The 18,307-nt window shown below is 39.1% G+C and overlaps 1 protein-coding gene and 1 long non-coding RNA gene across 3 annotated transcripts; one reads left to right on the top strand and one right to left on the bottom strand.

Moving 5' to 3' along the window:
• Positions 1-577: 577 nt before the first annotated feature.
• LOC144656477 (peroxisomal N(1)-acetyl-spermine/spermidine oxidase-like) lies at positions 578-17,099 on the bottom strand. Of its 2 annotated transcripts, XM_078516697.1 has the most exons (3): positions 16,994-17,099; positions 1,656-2,468; positions 578-1,331 (listed from the first exon to the last, which is right to left on the bottom strand). In XM_078516697.1, exons 1-3 carry the CDS (start codon positions 17,007-17,009, stop codon positions 952-954), a joined length of 1,209 nt encoding a protein of 402 aa, XP_078372823.1. In that variant the 5' UTR covers positions 17,010-17,099; the 3' UTR covers positions 578-951. The 2 variants fall into 2 exon arrangements, with proteins under 2 accessions (XP_078372823.1, XP_078372822.1); XM_078516696.1 differs by having other exon boundaries at positions 578-2,468.
• Positions 4,763-10,464, top strand: LOC144658535 (uncharacterized). The gene is made up of 3 exons (XR_013571739.1): positions 4,763-4,902; positions 8,169-8,219; positions 9,807-10,464. It is a non-coding gene; the product is annotated as an uncharacterized LOC144658535 (long non-coding RNA).
• Positions 17,100-18,307: the final 1,208 nt, after the last annotated feature.

Below are 18,307 nucleotides of genomic sequence, written 5' to 3'. Positions count from 1 at the left end.
CAGCATTTAAATCACCACTAAGAATAAACGACTTTTTCCAACTCTCAAATGAATACTATTTTTTTATTATCAAGACGGTAAAAAGATAAACGTTTGAAATCTTAAATTAAACATTTTTGACATCCAACCAAAATTGGTCGTTAGAATTGCAACCCAAAAGAAAATGACAGTCATTTACACAACTGGGAACTAAACTGTTGTAAACCGCATCATTAAAATTCCCAGCTGTGAATTTCTGTTTTTCAAGTTGTACACATTATAACTGAGCTCTCATGCGTGGCTAAAATAAAAACGCAAACATTAGCCGAAGGTTTGTCGAAGACTGTCCGAAGAGTTCCCTTGACCAATCAAAACACAGTACGAATACTCTCGGATGATTTGCCACGTCAGTGAAACTTTCCACAGTCGGCGTCAAGAGAAGAATTAATACACAGAGAACACCGCATGCCAACTGATCGATTTAGAATCGCACTGCCCGAGGGTTAATTGGTTGTTCCAAAAAATAGCCTTTTTCTCTTTTTTCTTCGATCGTTGTGCGGGAAAAGAATCGCGAGAGAACTGGATGGTAGCACAAAACGGGAGGCGCAATGGGGTCAGGCTCTCTCTGTTTCTTTAACATTCTGTTGCGTATCTGTTGCGTTGAAAACTAGAGGCTCTGAATAGTCTAATCAAAATTATTTTAAAAACTAAACAATCTACAATAGTTTACAGTGTACTTCACCTGCCCCTGAAAGGCAGACTAGGCCACATCAAAACAAAGTGTACTTGGTCTATAAGAGTTTGTGTGAATTAAGAATTCTTTCGAGAAAGATCTCCTTTTTGTTTCAAAAGTTGCTAAAAAAAAATTGAAACCTTTCCTAATGTCCCTTTCTTCGGATGCTTTTTTTTAGCCAAGGCGCGCCTTAACACCCAATAATTGCGACATTTTTCGTGCACATTAACAAGAATTTCTCAAATTGAGTCTGAACCATCTAAATACTTTAACAGTCTCTCTGCTTCCCTGACACCCGTCAAATAAGCTCCATGAACTGTCCCGTAAAACTGACGATGTGTTGCTTCACCAGCAAACAATAGCTGAAGGGAAGGAACCTCCTTACTACCAACTGACTCACAGGGAAGGGGTGAGGCAAGAATGTCAAAGTCACTTCCAGAGGACGCTTTGGACAAAAACGAGTACGACCCCCTCGTCCAAGGATTTATTCCCCACTGTGTTCTGTCAACATTCACAATGGGTGGTAGTGATTTGAGAGTGGTACACTTCTTGATAGCTGCAAAACATTGTTCTCCTACATCTTGATGTGGCGTTCTTTCAATAGAAAGTGATTCATTGCCTTGGAACCAAGCAAGTAAAACGTTAGACCCAGGACGAGTTGTGTAGAAGGAGTAAAGGCGATGGATCCAGGGGCAATTTGCCATTTCTGCTTTATTTTGACAATTTTCCTTGTCTTCCCAAATCAGTGGAAGGTTATACTCATCTAAATGCCAAAAAGGTTTATCAAATTCAAGAAAAATCTTGCCAACATAGCCAAAACCTAGATTTTGAATAGCATTTATTTTGTCAGTTGGTAATGAAGGGCAAAATAATTCAGAGTGCTTCTCTTTGAGAATGCCAAGAGAGACTGTCACTATCACATGATCTGCATTAAATGTCTTACCATTTCCACAAACTATTTCCACTGGGTAACTGCTTTGTGGTGCGTCGGATTCACTGGAAGCCATCCAGTTAATTTGCGTCACCTCGTGCTCAATGTGGATACTACCACTCGTCAGTCCTGCCACTAGTTCTTTTGCAATTCTGTCATAACCGCCAGGGAGTGGGCAGGAACCTGAACCGTCCAAGTAAACATACTCTCCAAACTCTTCCAGATTTAAGTCATATAGTGAATCACACCCAGTATTACTGCATTCCCTTTCTTCAAGAAATGAAAACAGGTTATGTTTTAATTTCTTGGTCGCAGGAGTGTCTGAGGTACATGACTCAAGGTAAGATTGGAAACCTCGATGTAAATAATCCCCAACAGACATATTTTTGCCATCTGTGATGCTTTTGGTGAAATTTCTCATTTTTTGGATATCTTCGGTTTCTGTGATTAAATTGTCGAAAACATCCCAGACCTCTGTTAGCAGATGATCATCTATACACTGTTTCAGCGGAGACGCGGCAATTTGTGGTTTTTCTCGGCTGTCTTCATTTACCCACTTCTTATCAACATCTGACTTGTGAAGGAATTTCAGATCACAAGCAAGGTCAAATATGGGATTATCAATGGTTCCATGAATCCATCCCGCACCAAACTCAACTGTATTCTCCCCAAACTTGCCAGTGTGAATTCGACCACCCACTCGCTTACTGGCCTCGAGGACACACACTTCAAATTTTCCAGACTTGTGCAACTTGCTGGCAGCAGCTAGGCCTGCTATTCCTGCACCAATGACAACTACTTTGGGCTTAGACGACATTAATATTGCTAATAAGAAAAGAAACACCATTTTCATTAAATTTAAAAATGGCAATTACCGTATTAATTCGATTAAGTGCGCAACCTCGAATAAGCGCCCACCTGGAATAAGTGCCCACCCTAAAGGTAGGAAAAGTTAATAAGCGCCCAGCCTCGAATAAGCGCCCCCCCCCCCCCCCCCCACCCCAAATAAAAACTGAAGTGCTCAAGAGGAGTATTGAATATTGAAATTGACTAAGTACTACAAAGAGACTTCCCCCATGACCAAGTTTTCTTAGTATTTTACAGAAACTTTCAATGAACAGTTAAAATTCTGCTTTGGTACATCTTCACGTTTTGATATTATTTATTATTTTGTTACAAAAATAAAGTTACTATTTGCTGAAAATAGTGAAAATTTAATAAGCGCCCAGCCTCGAATAAGCGCCCACCTCGATAAGCGCCCACTCTCAAGGTCCTAAAATTTAATAAGCGCCCAGGGCGCTTAATCAAATACATAAGGTACTTACATAAAATTGTAATGTTTGTAATACTATTTTTTTGCAGTGAAATATTAGGCCTGCAATGAATGCAGAGAGCTAGACCAAAATAAATACATACTCTTCTAGTTTTGAATTTGTATTATTAAAAAATAAAAATGAGGATAACAGTCGAGCCAAAGAAATAACTAATGTGTATTTATAATTATTATGCACACTTGTCAGTATCTCTTCTGGTGATGTTTTCGGGGGTTGAAGCGGAATAATGAATATTGAATACTGGCTTAAAATTGTAAAGGAATATTGAATATTGGCTCAAAATTGAAAGGAATACTGAATATTCAGTTTTTTAATCAAGAATATTGAATACTTGCAAAGAGAAAATAAGTTCTCCTCACCCTCTCTGTCTCCAAATGAGAATCGCAGGTATTTGGCAGGCGCTCTGCCTCATGTTAAGCTTACAAAATTTGCCACGCGGACTACTCCCCAAGGGAGATATTTTCTTGTGACGTCACTTTCAAAGCACATGCTTCAGTTGACCGCTTTAAATTTCGACGCTTTGGTTACGGTCTAAGAACTGTTCGGATTTGTAAAGATGGGAAAGCACAGGAAAGACAGGTAAGTAAAGCTTTTAAACTATTTTTAACTTGAACAGATTTCCAAACCATAAGCTTACAACAACGACGACAACAACAATAAAAATCGAGAGTTCTTTTCTAATCGATTTTTAGGTGTAGTGTTTGAAATCCAAGTAGATCCATGCATCTTCGCCATTTGACCGCTAATAAACTCATCCGAAACTCATGTTGACTTCAGTCTGCCAGCGAAACCAAATAACGCTACAGACAAGAAGTCACAGTGAAAGGTGAAAAGGATAACATACTATTTTTCCGCAATTGAATGAACAATGATAGTTCACAAGCCTCAAAGTCGATCTTAAAGTAGAGTTAAATCGAACTTGAAAACTTTTGGCCATTCAACTCTGCCAACTAACGAATCTAAACATTTTTAACCGTTTGTTAGCTCACATTGAAGCTCATAGATTCCACGTTGGAAAACAGAACACCACGAAAAAATGTTTTAATTGGCCTTATCACGGTTTTCTACGCCATCTTGACAGGTAGGCAACGCAGTTAGAAATTATAGCGGAGCTCCTCAGCGCGCGCCAGCGCGCGGAGCGGAGCACCATGGGTAATGCGGGTACGAGAGAATTTTTGTAAACCCAGGAGGCCGAAAAAATTTGGTGCGTACGCCCGACCGCGCGCGCGTACAGACTCTCGGGGAGGGGGAGGGGAGTCACAGGGCAACCCGACCGGGGGGAGGAGAATGTCGTCTTATCATTTCTCAACGACTGCTTTCATCTTTGATATTAGACATGATTGGACGTCTTTGTTATGGCCAATTGACAGCTGTGAAAACAAGGTTTCCGCTGACCAGTATCACATGTCTATATCGCGGGCTCAGATGTAGAACACATCGAGGTTGGATGTTTTTTTGAAGTTGACCGCTGACCAGATGACATTTCACCATTGAATCGCGGGCGCATGTATTTTTTGTGTGGAATTACATGAAGCGGAAAGTGAAATTGGGGAAATGCGCTGGTTGCTGTTGGCTCGGCTAAATCACAGTCACTGTGATAAAATTTATAAGCTGCTTATTTTTGAACTTATATCGATTCTGGTTTATACCTAATAGCAAAATTTTGAATATGGTTCAGAGTTGAAACTCAGGAAACAAACTCACAACATGCCGATTTACGAATGAGTTCACCGAGAGGACTCCGCGATTGAAAAGCACACGACAGTTTATTACAGATAAATTATTTCTGGATGTATTCCTCGTTTATCCCGGGATAGCAGCCAAAGAAAAGCGGATTGTGACCAACAATGGACGTAAATCTTCCAAGCTACTTGTTGAGTTTAAAGCAAAGACGGTCAAAGACAAAATCCCTTTTCGAAACCAAGGTAAGCTAAGCTTATTATTTGTGTTCCTTTTTTAACAGATTAGAAAAGTTTCTGTTATTTAGTTTATAAAGAAGCATTCCATCTAATAGAACTCTTTCGTGTAACCGGTAAATGTATGTCAGAACAAGGCATACAACCTAAGTGACATTCGTTTTGTCTTAAACACAAGTTGTATTCTAAGCAGATAGCTTCTACTGCGATAAATTTGTTTATCCTGTAAAGAGCAAATTTCCAGTTACACTACAAGATCAAAAATAATTTACATGTGCATTTGCAAATTTGTAAGAATGTGGTCGAACATTGCTAGCTGACAGCCTTAGCGAAATATAGTTTTCTCAATGACCTATGCTATTTTTGCTGAGAACTTTGCTAAGTTTTCCTTATTTTAGTGAGTGAAAATGTTTTGTGAGAGTTTTGAATTTATAATCTGATAACCCCAGGGGGGTACTCCGACTTGTAAATGACGGGGATGATCGAATGAAGGCAAAACTCAGGACCCAAAAAAATCCCTAAGTCTTTCGACATTACCCAAAAAAATTCCTGGACCAAAAATAACCCCTAAAAAAATCCCTTGTCAAATATTACCCCTAAATTGCCAGGAGGGGCAATAACGCTCGCGTTTGGTATTCATCATACCATAAATACGCCAAGGCCGAGCCAAAGCACTTTAGTTTGTTTTTTGATCCCCTATTTGAATCAAGTCACCCAAAAAAATACTTGCTAAATCTTCTTACCCAAAAAAATCCCAGAATCGAAAATTTCAAACCCAAAAAAAATCCTTCGATCAACCCCGTCATTTACAAGCCGGAGTACCCCCCCTGGGCTGCTAACAGCCGTTCTGGGAATAAATTGATTATTTTATTCATATTTTTCCAAGCGTAGACAAACGATAAACCGGTAATCGATAGCAATCCATGGCAATCGATATCAATCTTCGTATTGTTTTACTTAATACTAACGCCATCTAATATATTTAAAACGAATATACATACACCTCCAGGGACTCCTTGGGATTAGTGATAAATTATTGTTATTGATAACTGTTGATTGCTTTTTTTTAACTGCTGAATGCTATCGACTTTTATCGATTTTCTCAATCGATAACAATCGATAAGAATTTTTTTCTGTGAGTTCTATTGTTATGGATTACCGTTTATCAATTTGTGATTGATATCAATAGATATCGATTACAAGTATTGACTGATTTCCGATATAGATTTCTATTGATTGACTATGCCTGGATTCTTATAAATTACAATAAAGAAAAAAGCACAGATTCTAATTTGTTATGTGTAAGATCATAAACAATTTTTTTTATGTTATAACAACCAAATTGATCATTTATTCCTCGCGAAGCGAGCCCGAAGACCGAGCGTAGCGGGGTGTATAATCTTGTCCCTCAAAGGGCTCAGGCGGGATGAACTCTCGTGTGGAGTTTACGGTCATATACCGGTATATATATTTATTTGTGAGCTTGGTGTGTGGCGGAAATGACGTCACACGGCCGCGCGCTGGTGGCCTAAAAATCGGTGGCCTAATGATGTCAGGCGTCGAACTTGAAATCAGATCTTCGGGACTGAGGGCGGGGGTTCGAATCCGGCTAGGTTTTTTTTTGTTTTTTGTTTTTTTTTTATTATTATTTTTTTTTGTGGGTTCGAATCCTGAGCCTTTCATTTTTATCGTTTTTCTTTTCGGATTGAAATAACACTGATTTCCACATAATACTCCCTCAACGCCTATTCAGGCTATAAACTGCTGGTGTTGAAAACTGTTCATTGTTGTATGAAAATTTGCCATTTCGTTCTGAACCCATTGTTGCTGATGTAAAGGCTGATCGGGATTTCTCCCTCCATTGGAAAGATAATCATCTCTGTTTAGTTCCTGTTGCTGTTGCTGTAATTGTTGTTGTTGTTTACGCGTGGCACTATTTTCTCGAGCAGACTGTAATCGAATAGTTCTCTCCTCCTCCGATTCTAATCAGGTGTTCTAATTGTAAGCGCGCTGCATCACTTTCCCTTCTTAATTGTAATCTATCCTGTAGCTGTTCAGTTGATTCTACTAAAAGTCTGTCTGTATAATTTTGTCTCGGTAATTGAAATCTGTTTCGCTCTTCGTATCGGGACGCGAATGAGAGGCGGCTGTATTCGCAGGCTACTGTAATCGTGCAGTTCGTTGTTGTCCAGTTTCTGCTTGTATTCTGTCCGTGGTATTTTGTCGAAGTCTCAGTAATCGTGCAGTTCGTTGTTGTTCAGTTTCTGTTTGTATTCTGTCTGCTGTATTTTGTCGAAGTCTCTGTTATCGTGCAGTTCGTTGTTGTTCAGTTTCTGCTTGTATTCTGTCCGCGGTATTTTGTCGAAGTCTCTGTAATTGTGCAGTTCGTTGTTGTCCAGTTTCTGCTTGTATTCTGTCCGTGGTATTTTGTCGAAGTCTCTGTAATCGTGCAGTTCGTTGTTGTTCAGTTTCTGTTTGTATTCTGTCTGCTGTATTTTGTCAAAGTCTCTGTTATCGTGCAGTTCGTTGTTGTTCAGTTTCTGTTTGTATTCTGTCTGCTGTATTTTGTCCGTTACTAGGCAACAATAACCCAGAGCTTTGCGAGGCCCTGCGAGTCACATATTACTACTAGTAATATATGATAAGGACTTGGAAAAAAAATTCCAGTTTGCCCTGTGGTCAACAAGCAGCTGTCAAATTTTGCTGGCCTAGGACACTGTGCATGTGACACTGTGTATTTATTTAGTAAACTTGTGACTGTATAATTAACTTGTAGTCAGATGATCATGACTTGCCTGGGCCTTCACCCATTATGCAAACAGGCATGGAAAATTAATTGCTTGACAGGAAAATCTACTTGCCCCGGACGACCAGAGGGAAATTGGTTGTGATTGGTACAATATTTTAAGCCTTTCATAGTTTTCCAGCCTAAAGCAATGACTTAACAGATATTTTTGCCTGAATTAGTTTTTTCTACAAGAGTAGCAGGTTAGTTTTTGATCCTGAAATAAAAAAAAGTTTAAAATGGGCCTGTCTTCAATGAGGAGAATTAATATCATTTAAAGCAAATTTAAAATACATCTACATTCAAATGTACATCAAGCTTTATGAGGTTCATTGAGTGACAGGTATTTATGGAGGTTGTAAGAGGCAGTTTGAGTTTATCATTAATTTTATATACCGGTAAGCAAATCTGTTGCATTTCTAAAACTTGGTATATTAGGATTTCCATACCTTTTTTGTGTTTTTGATATGCAAACATTTTGTTTTTATAGTGAGGGAAAACAGGAATTCAAGGGGTGCAGTTAATGTCTGTGATGATGAAGGTAAGTATTACATTAGTGTCATTTTATACCTTTATTTCTCTAAATGCTCTGTGACAGAGTTTAGTTTATGTGAATCTACATTAGTGCATGAAACTTGTTTTTTAAGTGTAAAATTTTGGGGTTTAAGAAATGATAGGTGTTTTAACTGCTTGGTAGTTTATGTTTCCTTAAAGGAGAAGTTCACTCTAGAATGGCCATTTAGTTTCTTTACGCCAATAAAAAGTTTACACCAAGATATGTCATATTTCTCAAAGATTTCAGCTTCCAACGTTCGCTATAACCCTACAAAATCTTTCTTAAAACTCGACAGCTGAACGCCGCCATCTTGGAGCTGGTAATGTATGCGTGACGTCAAAGAGCTCAGCCTGAAGTTTGGCGGGAATATTTTATTAGTCGAAACTCCTTGTTTCTTTGTATTTCTTGGAGCTCCGTTTGAGCAAAATGGAGATGCACAAACAGGCATTTTGACGGATGATCAAAGGATTTTTTTGGGTTTGAAATTTTCGATTCCGGGATTTTTTTGGGTTGGAAAATTTGGCAAGTATTTTTTGGGGTGACTTGATTTAAATTGGGGATTTTTTGGGGTATTGAAAACGAACTAAAGTGCCTTGGCGCGGCCTTGGCGTATTTATGGTATGATGGACAAACAAACACGAGCGTTCAATTTTTTATGGTTTTCTTTGTGTTATATTTATTTATTGCCCCTCCTGGCGATTTAGGGGTAATTTGACAAGCGTTTTTTTTTAGGTTTATTTTTGACCCAGTGATTTTTTTGGGTATGTCAGAAGACCTAGGTATTTTTTTGGGTCCTGAGTTTTGCCTCCATTCGATCATCCCCGTCATTTGCAAGCAGGAGTACCCCCCTGGGGGTAGGGGTAGGAGGGCAAAAAACCCAACAAGATCTGCTACCTGACCAGACAAATTACTGGAATACTTGTAATGATTTTGTGGGAGAAGTGCAAATTGACCTTTTCAAATTCTGCTTGTCATTAGCTAACCTTAATATCTACATGTAAGCTTAAGCCCCAACTTAACATAAATTGTCTTGTTGTGGTACTACGCGAATATAGAAATAGAATTTTAACTCAGCTGAAATTTCACATGAAAACAAAAAGTTGATAAACTTTTAGAGCTTCATAGGCCAGAAAAGCCAGTTGGGCTTGTTGATGAGCCAGCTTAGTGTTTTCTTAGCTACCCTAAGAAAGGGGAGAATATGTAAGCTTTCATGGAATTAATCACAGTGCTTTCAACAGCACCTGTCAGAGAGCAATATAAGAGTCTTAAGACACCTCATTTAATAGGGAAATCATGAATTTTAGCCAGTGATTCACCCCAAAACACCCACCAAAGCTCATTCATGTGCCAGGTCTTATTGATAGAACTATTTATGCCTTCAGTAGGTCAAAGGATTTTTTTGGTTCTGAACATATCCCCCAACACAGTGGCCCAGGCAAAAACTAAAAAAATACATCTCTTTTTTATGCATCTGCAGATTGGTCTGAACAATTTAAGCTAATTTAAAATTAAAAACATCCATTTGATGCCAATGATCATCAACAAATCGTATGTCCTTTTTGCCTTTTTCAGGGTTTACACTAGTAGCAGAATTTCCACAGAGTTGCAGACACAGCAAGAGATAAATGAACAATCAGATTATTATATTTTCTTCATTGTATGTAAAAATGTACTGTGTGTAGAATACAATTTATTTATAAGGACAGTTGTAATTTTAAAGTTAATGAAATAAAGCCAGATAAGGTACAATCATGTACATAAAAAATTATCCTGCTTCCTAAACATTTAATTCCCAGTGTGCACGCTGCAAAGAACAGTAATTATGATAATGAGATACACATTTCATCATCTCTTAATGTATGGTAAAATGGCTTGGTAAAATTTTTGCCAAGCAATCTATACCTGAGTTTAGAACTAACAAACAGTATTTATGCCTCTCCAGAATTTTTGCTAAGTTTACATGTAATTAAGCAAAGGGGAAAGGGATTCATATAAAGGAAAAAGGTCTTATCGTTTTGAGGGACCCTATTTTGCAGAATGACAGAATGTCAATATTTTGCTTGCCACTACCTTTTACTCCAGTTTGCTAACAGGAAGCTGTTATTTTTGGTGTTAGGCAATAATAAAAGACTGTCATCGTCACCATTCCATCATATAGGGGCCCCATTTGGGGGAGGGGGGAAGCTACATGCAAAACTTTCCAATTGTATGCTACAGTATGTACAGCTGTAACATACCAGTTATGATGGGGGTATAGATATGTTCTAGAGCAACCCTTTCTTTCAGGTTCTTGTTTAACTTTGAGAGTTGCGAGTATATCTTTAGAAGGTTATGCATAGACTACTAATGATATTTGTGATTGATCAACTTTTTAACTCTTATTTGGTGCTGTTGTCCATGGTGAAAGGGATACATATCATATACAAAGAATCAGTCTAAAAAATTATCAAGGAGAAATAAATGAGGAGCTCCGCTTTTAGGCTTGCCTAAATCTATATATTAGTGTGTGTATGGAAATCCGACGGCAATATTTTTTTCAAAAATTGAATACTGGACAACTTATGAATTGTAAAGTTAAAATGCTAGGCAAAAGTTTCTATTCACCATGTTTGAAAGATGTAGCTTGGCTAGAAAGCGTTTAGTTACGTTTTTAATTTTCCATCCAGTTGGCTATATTTTCCCGCAAATTGACGCGGTTCGCGGGAAAAAAATTATTGGCAAATGTATGGAAAATTAAAAACGTAACTGAAGGCTTTCTAGACCGGCTACATCTTTCAAACATGGTCAATAAAAACTTTTGCCTAGTATGTTTACTTTACGATTCATAAGTTGTCCAGAATTCAATTTTTGAGAAAAATATTTGCCATCGGATTCCCATACAAACACTATAATTTCTAACTGCGTTGCCTACCCGTCAAGATGGGGTCGGAAAAAAAATTAGCCTTTTGGCAGGACACTTTTCGTTTGCGACAGTGGAAATAAGGCCATTCGGATGATAACGAACGGGAAACCTTTCAAGAAGCTATCAGATGTCTTTTATAAGTATGCTGAACTATTTAACCTTGATCACTACCGTGGCCCACCAAGATTTTCCTTTGATCAAGGAATATCGATCATTGACAATGTTGTTGCTTTTCTTTTGACCTGGGGAGAGGAAACACGTGAGCGAACGGGCCGTACAGCTACTCAAGGTCCCGACCAAATAATACCTCACTGTACAACAAGGTCATTTCAACTGATTCATAGCAGCCTTGTGAAATTAATTAGCCTTTAATCGTTGAGAATTGTTTCTCCTTAATGCGGCAACAGGACTCGATGCCAACGCAACTCGAATACGGAATCCGGCGTGCCGCCTGTATAAGAGAGCTGGAAAAGAGAATGCACAGTGGTCATTTTTAATATTTCACTGGTCCCAAGAGTTATTATCCTAACAAAGTGCTTAACACTCCTCCGCCCATTCCACAGGCAATTGTCGATGCAGTACAAAGTGATCTGCAAAATTTATCTCTTGAAGAGAAGAAAACTTTACGTGAATTTCCCATTTCATTTGGACGAAGTGTTACGAAACGTTTTTCGGTAAAAAGGTAGATTTTAAAACAACCGATCTTCTGTTATCGTAAAGCTAGTGTATAAGTGTTTTTCACCTGCTCTTAGAACAAAGCCTTCGAATAAGAAATGAGCTCCAGGTTTTACGGGCGTGAAAAGTAATATCCTCAGAATTTTCTATATTTGTATAGCTTACGTAAGTCAAACTTAGTTGTCGAAACGCTATTGGCTACAACTCGTTTATGACAATTGTCCTTTTTGTGATAACTTTGAGTTCTGCCTGTAAGCCAGTGAGTTAACATCTCCATTAAACTCCATGTTCCTTGTTGATGTTTTGGTCCACTTGATATAAAAGATCCCGGAAGGTGGCAGGGCACTTTCCGCTCAGCCATAGAGCTAAATCCCCGTAAAAGCCCCTGCTACAGAAGCGTTCGCCAGCATACCGTAAGAGACAAGAGCAAAGAAGAAACCGGCCAGCTACCTTATCCTATTTCATTCTCTTTACAGCAGCGCCAAGATTCGAGTTGTGATGTCCTCACAGAAGACTTGGCCGCAGGTCATGCTAATTCGTCAAGCTATTTCCAGGATAATCGAGTTATTCAGTCCGACATCTTGTTCAAACAAAATGAAACCATTGCAGTGAAACACGGTAGAAAAAAAGAGGAATGGGGATTTTTCCTTGCCGTTCTTATGAAAGATTTGCTGATCAAGAAAGGGAGCAATGACGGGATAGATTTCGTTGACGACTGTATGAGCATAACATGGCTCGACAACTGTGAAACGGGAGACAAATATACCTTTAAAGAGTGATATTCAGATTGTCGAAATTCGCCGTATTCAGTTATTAACCGCGTCGAAGTTGTAGTCAATAAGTGTCTGCCAAATGAAAAACTCTACACAATTTCGCAGCAAGAAGTTTTAAGAATTGAGCGGATACTCAAAGGAGGCGTAGACAGTGACATTGACTCCGAGGATGAGGCTTCAGATGCCTCAGACGACGAACAGCCGGGAGGACCATCCAGGGTTTCTTGTCGTACACGAACTGGGAGAACAGCAACCCGTATACGGTGATGTCGAACTTTTTTGAAAAATCACAAAGCTGATCTAACAGCTACAGCTGAAAATAGATAACGCATAAAGCGGTGCTCAATGTAAAATTTGTCATGATATAGGAATAATACTCAGGTTGGCAACAGAATGCTACTTCTAAATTATGTGAACCATTGACGTACTTGTGGGCACTTGTACCGTTCCTGTTATTGCTGAAGGCAAACACTACATTTATCTTTTATCCGTTGTTCACTTATTGGTTTAAAAGTAACTCTTGATAGACAAGTCGTTACAGTTGTTGTCTTTGTACATGCTTCAAAAGACTATGCTTCGCTTAAAGCGGGTGTGATATTATGTATTTCTGTTAGGTGCACTAATTTCGACTTGATTGCACGAGTGATGATGTTAAAAAGATAAACGCGTTTTCGAACAAGTTTGTACAATGGCCTACAAAAGAACTTGTTATAAACATCGCCGTGCAACACTTCATTGTTTTCCAGATTATATAGACTCATTGGTTGGACCGCATTGTCGTCATTGTTTGTTTAATGTTGCTTGGCTTATTTTTTGTGGGGTACTATTTTGCTAGTCAGCAAATAAAGAAGCCACATGCGTCTTGCACTTTAATCAAGGCCATTGAAGGTGTAACTAAAGGGCACCATTAAAAAAGCATGTAATAAGTGATGAACTAACACCTTCCAGAAGGATAGCAGCAGAACAGTGTCCAGTGTCCTGTGCACAACTGGTGAATTGGAATAGAATATTTGACCGCTCTCGTTTTGTGGGTCTGAAAATTGTATACCTGGGAACATCAACCTATTTAAAGGAATAATGAATATTGATCTCAAAATAGGCAAGGAATAATGAATACTTGTGAAAAATGGCCGGGGAATAATGAATATTTAAAGTGAAAATATTCCGCTTCAACCCCCGAATGTTTCAAAAGGGCTTGGCTAAGCTTTGGCCATTTTCAAAATACCTTGGATGACCATTGGCATACATTAGGGGACTTCAAGTTTCTTTGTACTTGTACTTTGAGGGGGGTGAACAGGGGTACACAAATTTGCAGATATGTGCTATGTTTTGGCCAAATCCAGCAGACACTATTTTCATCCAAATCCAGACGGACATGTTGTTTATTGGGCATGTGCCGAATTTTAAGTTTTGTTTCATTGCTTGTTTTTGCAACAATTGTGCCAACATGCAAAAGAACACCGACCAAAGTGATCAGGACTTACAATACAATACAATACAAATTTTATTGTCATCTCCCCATGGGGGCTTTTCAGAGACAATGAAAAAAAAAATACAATAAATATACTTCATTTAGTATCCACAAGCCAAACTTCCTGACATGAAAGGTCTGGAATCCAAACCAAAATTCTCAGCTAACCTGCAATTCTCTGTTTTTTCAAAATCTGCGAATCCGCTCAGTGTGTCTCAATTATCCACATATCCAAGCACTTATTAAGGCCAAATCCATCCATCCACAAACCTTACTGACCCAACTCTACTCCAGAAGCCGAGAGGAGGGTTGTCACTTGTGGGGGTAGCATCTTCTCACCCCAAGTAAGAAGTGCAAAAATTATGTAGAAATGCCATATATTCACAACTTTGAGGAGAGGAGGTCCCCAGACATTTGGCAAAAATAATCAAGGCCTTAATTAGTATTTTCAGCCTCTGCCTTTAAGTTCCAACCACCAATAACTTTGATGTGACAAAAATCTCATCCAAATTAATTCATGTGTATGGGAAGCAGTGAGAAAACATTCAGAATAAATTAAAATCCTGAGGTAAAAGGCTGCCAGCCTTGAAAATAATAGACCTCTTTAGCTTTGTTTGCTTGTTGTCCCATTTCACACCATGTGATTTACCCAGGGGGGGGGGGGGAGCCTTCCATACATTCTCTTATATGAAATCTGAGCGATGCTCTCACAACTTGCAAAGCAATCATCGGGGCGGTAGTCAGCGGATGTCTTTAAGGCGCATGAGCAGCTCCTTTCTTTGTGAACTTCCCAAAACAATAACAACATGGGATCAGTGAGAGAGTTCGATTATTTCTTTTATATAGTTATGAAAAAAAGGCTTTCTAAGTTTTGCCTTTAAAGCAGCGAAAATTTCTGTGCAAAGGTTCTTGGTGTCAATATGTGATGTTTGTTATGAAATAAAACCATCACGAAAATGGTAATGAAAACATGGCGATCGAATATTCCTGCGCCGCTCGGAGCTATTGTTCTTGCCCTATTGTTTCGAGGTTGTTTGTTGACTTGGTCGTTCTTTGTTTTACCTCATTTACAATCCCCATGTGGGCCAGTTGAAAATCGTGGTACAAGAATTTGCATTTCAGCGCTGAAAAGAAGCATGGCATCACAAAATTCTTCGTTCTTAAAACTACACGACGATGGTGAAATTTTCGGATAAACACACTGCTTAAATTAGAATTTTAGTTAAGAGAATTGAACCCCTTTATAATAAGTGATTCCAAGGCATGGTAGATTGCCAAAGCTTCCATTTCGCGGGAAAATATTGCCTGTTGCATCATCGTCCAAAAACCGCTGACTACATCGTGAATTGATCGCGTTGCAAGTTGTGAGAGCAACGCTACTCGGTCCCAGACCTCGTTTCTTCCCCCCCCCCCTGGATTTACCCTTGAGAATTATTTATTTCAAATTCAAACATAAGTTAAGTTTATCCACATAGAAATGAATAGGGTGTGATTTATTTTATAGGGGAACAATTCTTTAGAGATCATCACCAACATGATCTAAAATGGACATTTAAGGTGGCTCGTACCAGTTTTTCTTTCGTGGAAAGTCTGGTGACTAGCGCGCGCTTCACGCTTCATACCCACGAGTCACGCACGAGATTTGAAAATGAAAACAAACATGGTGGCCCAGTGCGAGGTTGCTTTTCTTCAATTTAAAAAAAAAATCCGCATTCAACTGAAGTTGTTTCAACAAGAACATTTTAAATAAACTTAATGTTCGTCAGTCAAAATGTTTTCGGATCTCACTGCTCAAGTTACAAAAGCAAATTCGCATGTGCTAGGATCGATCTTGTCGGAGATCGCGAGTCAATTCCACTTTTTTCGTTTCAGCTTATTTGACTTCGCTGTCAAACACATGATTATTCAGACAAAGAAATACTTAAAAGTAAGACCTAAGAGGCACAACTGGCACCAACTGAAACTGACTAAATCCCATGAAAACCTGAGCCGAAAAGTTTCGCAGACAAAACAAGGGGAACTCCACGCGTGTTGCGCGCGTATGTGCCCGCAAAGATCAGCGGTAGTCAGAACTGTGCATGAGTAAATGCCAAAAATATAAAATCAAATTTTGAAGAGTGCGGAAACGCAATGGGAATAATCGAATTCGCGAAGGCTTTAGCAAGAAAACTAACCCGATAACCTCTATTTTTTTCGCCCTAATATTTTCATTTTATGGTCAGGAAACGTTAGAAAAAATCTAAAAAAATTCTACGAAAGGAATTTTTAATTACTTACAAATTGCCATTTCTTGCACTTGCAAAAAATCGGCTTCAAAGAATTTTTTTAAACTTATTATACAGTTTCCTTTTCAGCTGTCAAAAGTTATCACAAGAAAAAAAATGGGGGTCATCGAGTTAGTTTTCAAAATATAAACACCGGAAGCTGAAAAAGGGTCCTGATAATCATTGGCTATCGTTTCCATGTTAACCACTGATGACGTCATAATTGGTATTTTGGATCAACAACACAATGAGTAATCTAATCATACAAAAATTTTGTTACGATCTTTAATTGATTTTTGGCCATTTTCTTCCAAAGGTCGCACAGTCAAACACCTGAAAACTGGTACGAGCCACTTTAACTTACATATACAATGTAAGAAGCTAAATATCCTGTGTATAGGCGTCCCGCTCCGCGATTTTTTTGGAGCGGAATTCATTAGCCAAAATTCATATTGGTTAAGTGGGGTAAGTGGGTTACCCTTACTTACAAATGAAAGCTTACCATTCTCAGATTAGATTAACCGGAGCGAGTGCATAGGAGTGCTAATCTGGCTAACCGGTGCGTTTATTCATACCAACCGGTTTGCTACCGAGAGTGGAACTCTGACAATACGTTTCCAAGCAGTTTCGCTTGGCGAACGAGAAATACATAAGTTTACGTGCACAAAGCTTACCTGTCTTCAGCCTCATTCAGTGAGAGCTTAAACTACGGCTGTAATCTCGCATTTTCCCACTTTTTTATGGAGTATCTTGGTTATGAAGAGATTCACAGCACTTCTCCACTTACCCTGTTCAGTGGATCGCGGGCGCCTAAAATGCGGTGAAATGTCACGCACGCCTTCTCCTTTGAAGTGACAAACAATGTGAACTTTGCAAAATTTGTGAAAAAATTTTCTCTATATTCGAATATATTTTTTAGTGTTTTGATTTGTTTGGTTTTAAAGTTTTGTGTCGTGACGCTGATTCTCGCAAAGTGTTCTCCCCTTGTCACATGTCACACAAGTCTGTCCACCTCACGCTGCGATCTGCATTGGAGAATACCGGTACACATCGGGGTCTATACGGAAACGTCATGTCACCGTCAAGGGGAAACATTGGTGTCAGTGGTCGCCTTCCTCGTTCACATCTTTTAACCCTTTCTAGAAGGATAAGAAATGCGTGACACTTCACTGTATTTGAGGCGCATCCCAGTGATTTGGTCGTCACGCAACGATTTTGTCAACGGTAGCACAATCTAGAAATTAGTTTATCACACAAACTAAGCAACCTAATTCTCCACTGATGATCAAAAAAAAAATTATTACACGGAACTGAATTCCCCACTGAAGGCATCCACTTCATTTGAAAATCACCCTGGAAATGTTTCTCTTCCAGACACCATAAGGAATAATAGGCACACAAGACGTGCATGTGAATACGTCTATTTTTCAAGAGCTTCATGTTCAGCAGAGGCTCTCGGAAACAGGATCGTTTCGGTAATCGGCAAAACTATGACTGATCCCTGGTTTCCAGGGGTAAAGGTTAACCACTCATAACTTACGTTGGTTGCCCTCGTTCCCAGACAAATTACTGCCGAAAGCTGGTCTTCAACAGCGTCATAAACCGCGGGATTTGGCGAAGGAGGTCATCATCATCATCATCACTTTGTTTACCCTCGGATTTGAAGACTAGCTTATACAGCTAATATCTCCGAGCATTTCACAGTAAGCACAATACAACGGGCAAAGACCAGACCACAACACCGGGAACTCCATGCCCTACTCTTTACGATAAGCGTGTGGGTTCTTTTACGTCCCCTGCTGACCATAACACTGGAGATGCAGGAGACGGGGCCTACGGTTTATCGTCCTTATCCGAGAAGACTAGAATATCTAACCATTTGCAGATGTTATTGCAAAGGCAGCATATTCTCCTCAGTTATTTTAAGACCCTGAGTGTTGGTCCGGTCTGGGACTCGAACCCGAGACCTCCCGCACTGTAGTCCGTCG

Source organism: Oculina patagonica, chromosome 6, assembly GCF_052425735.1.
Source record: "Oculina patagonica isolate OP01 chromosome 6, crgOcupat, whole genome shotgun sequence".
Classification (NCBI taxonomy): domain Eukaryota; kingdom Metazoa; phylum Cnidaria; class Anthozoa; order Scleractinia; family Oculinidae; genus Oculina; species Oculina patagonica.
This window is presented reverse-complemented; position numbering and strand designations above follow the sequence as displayed.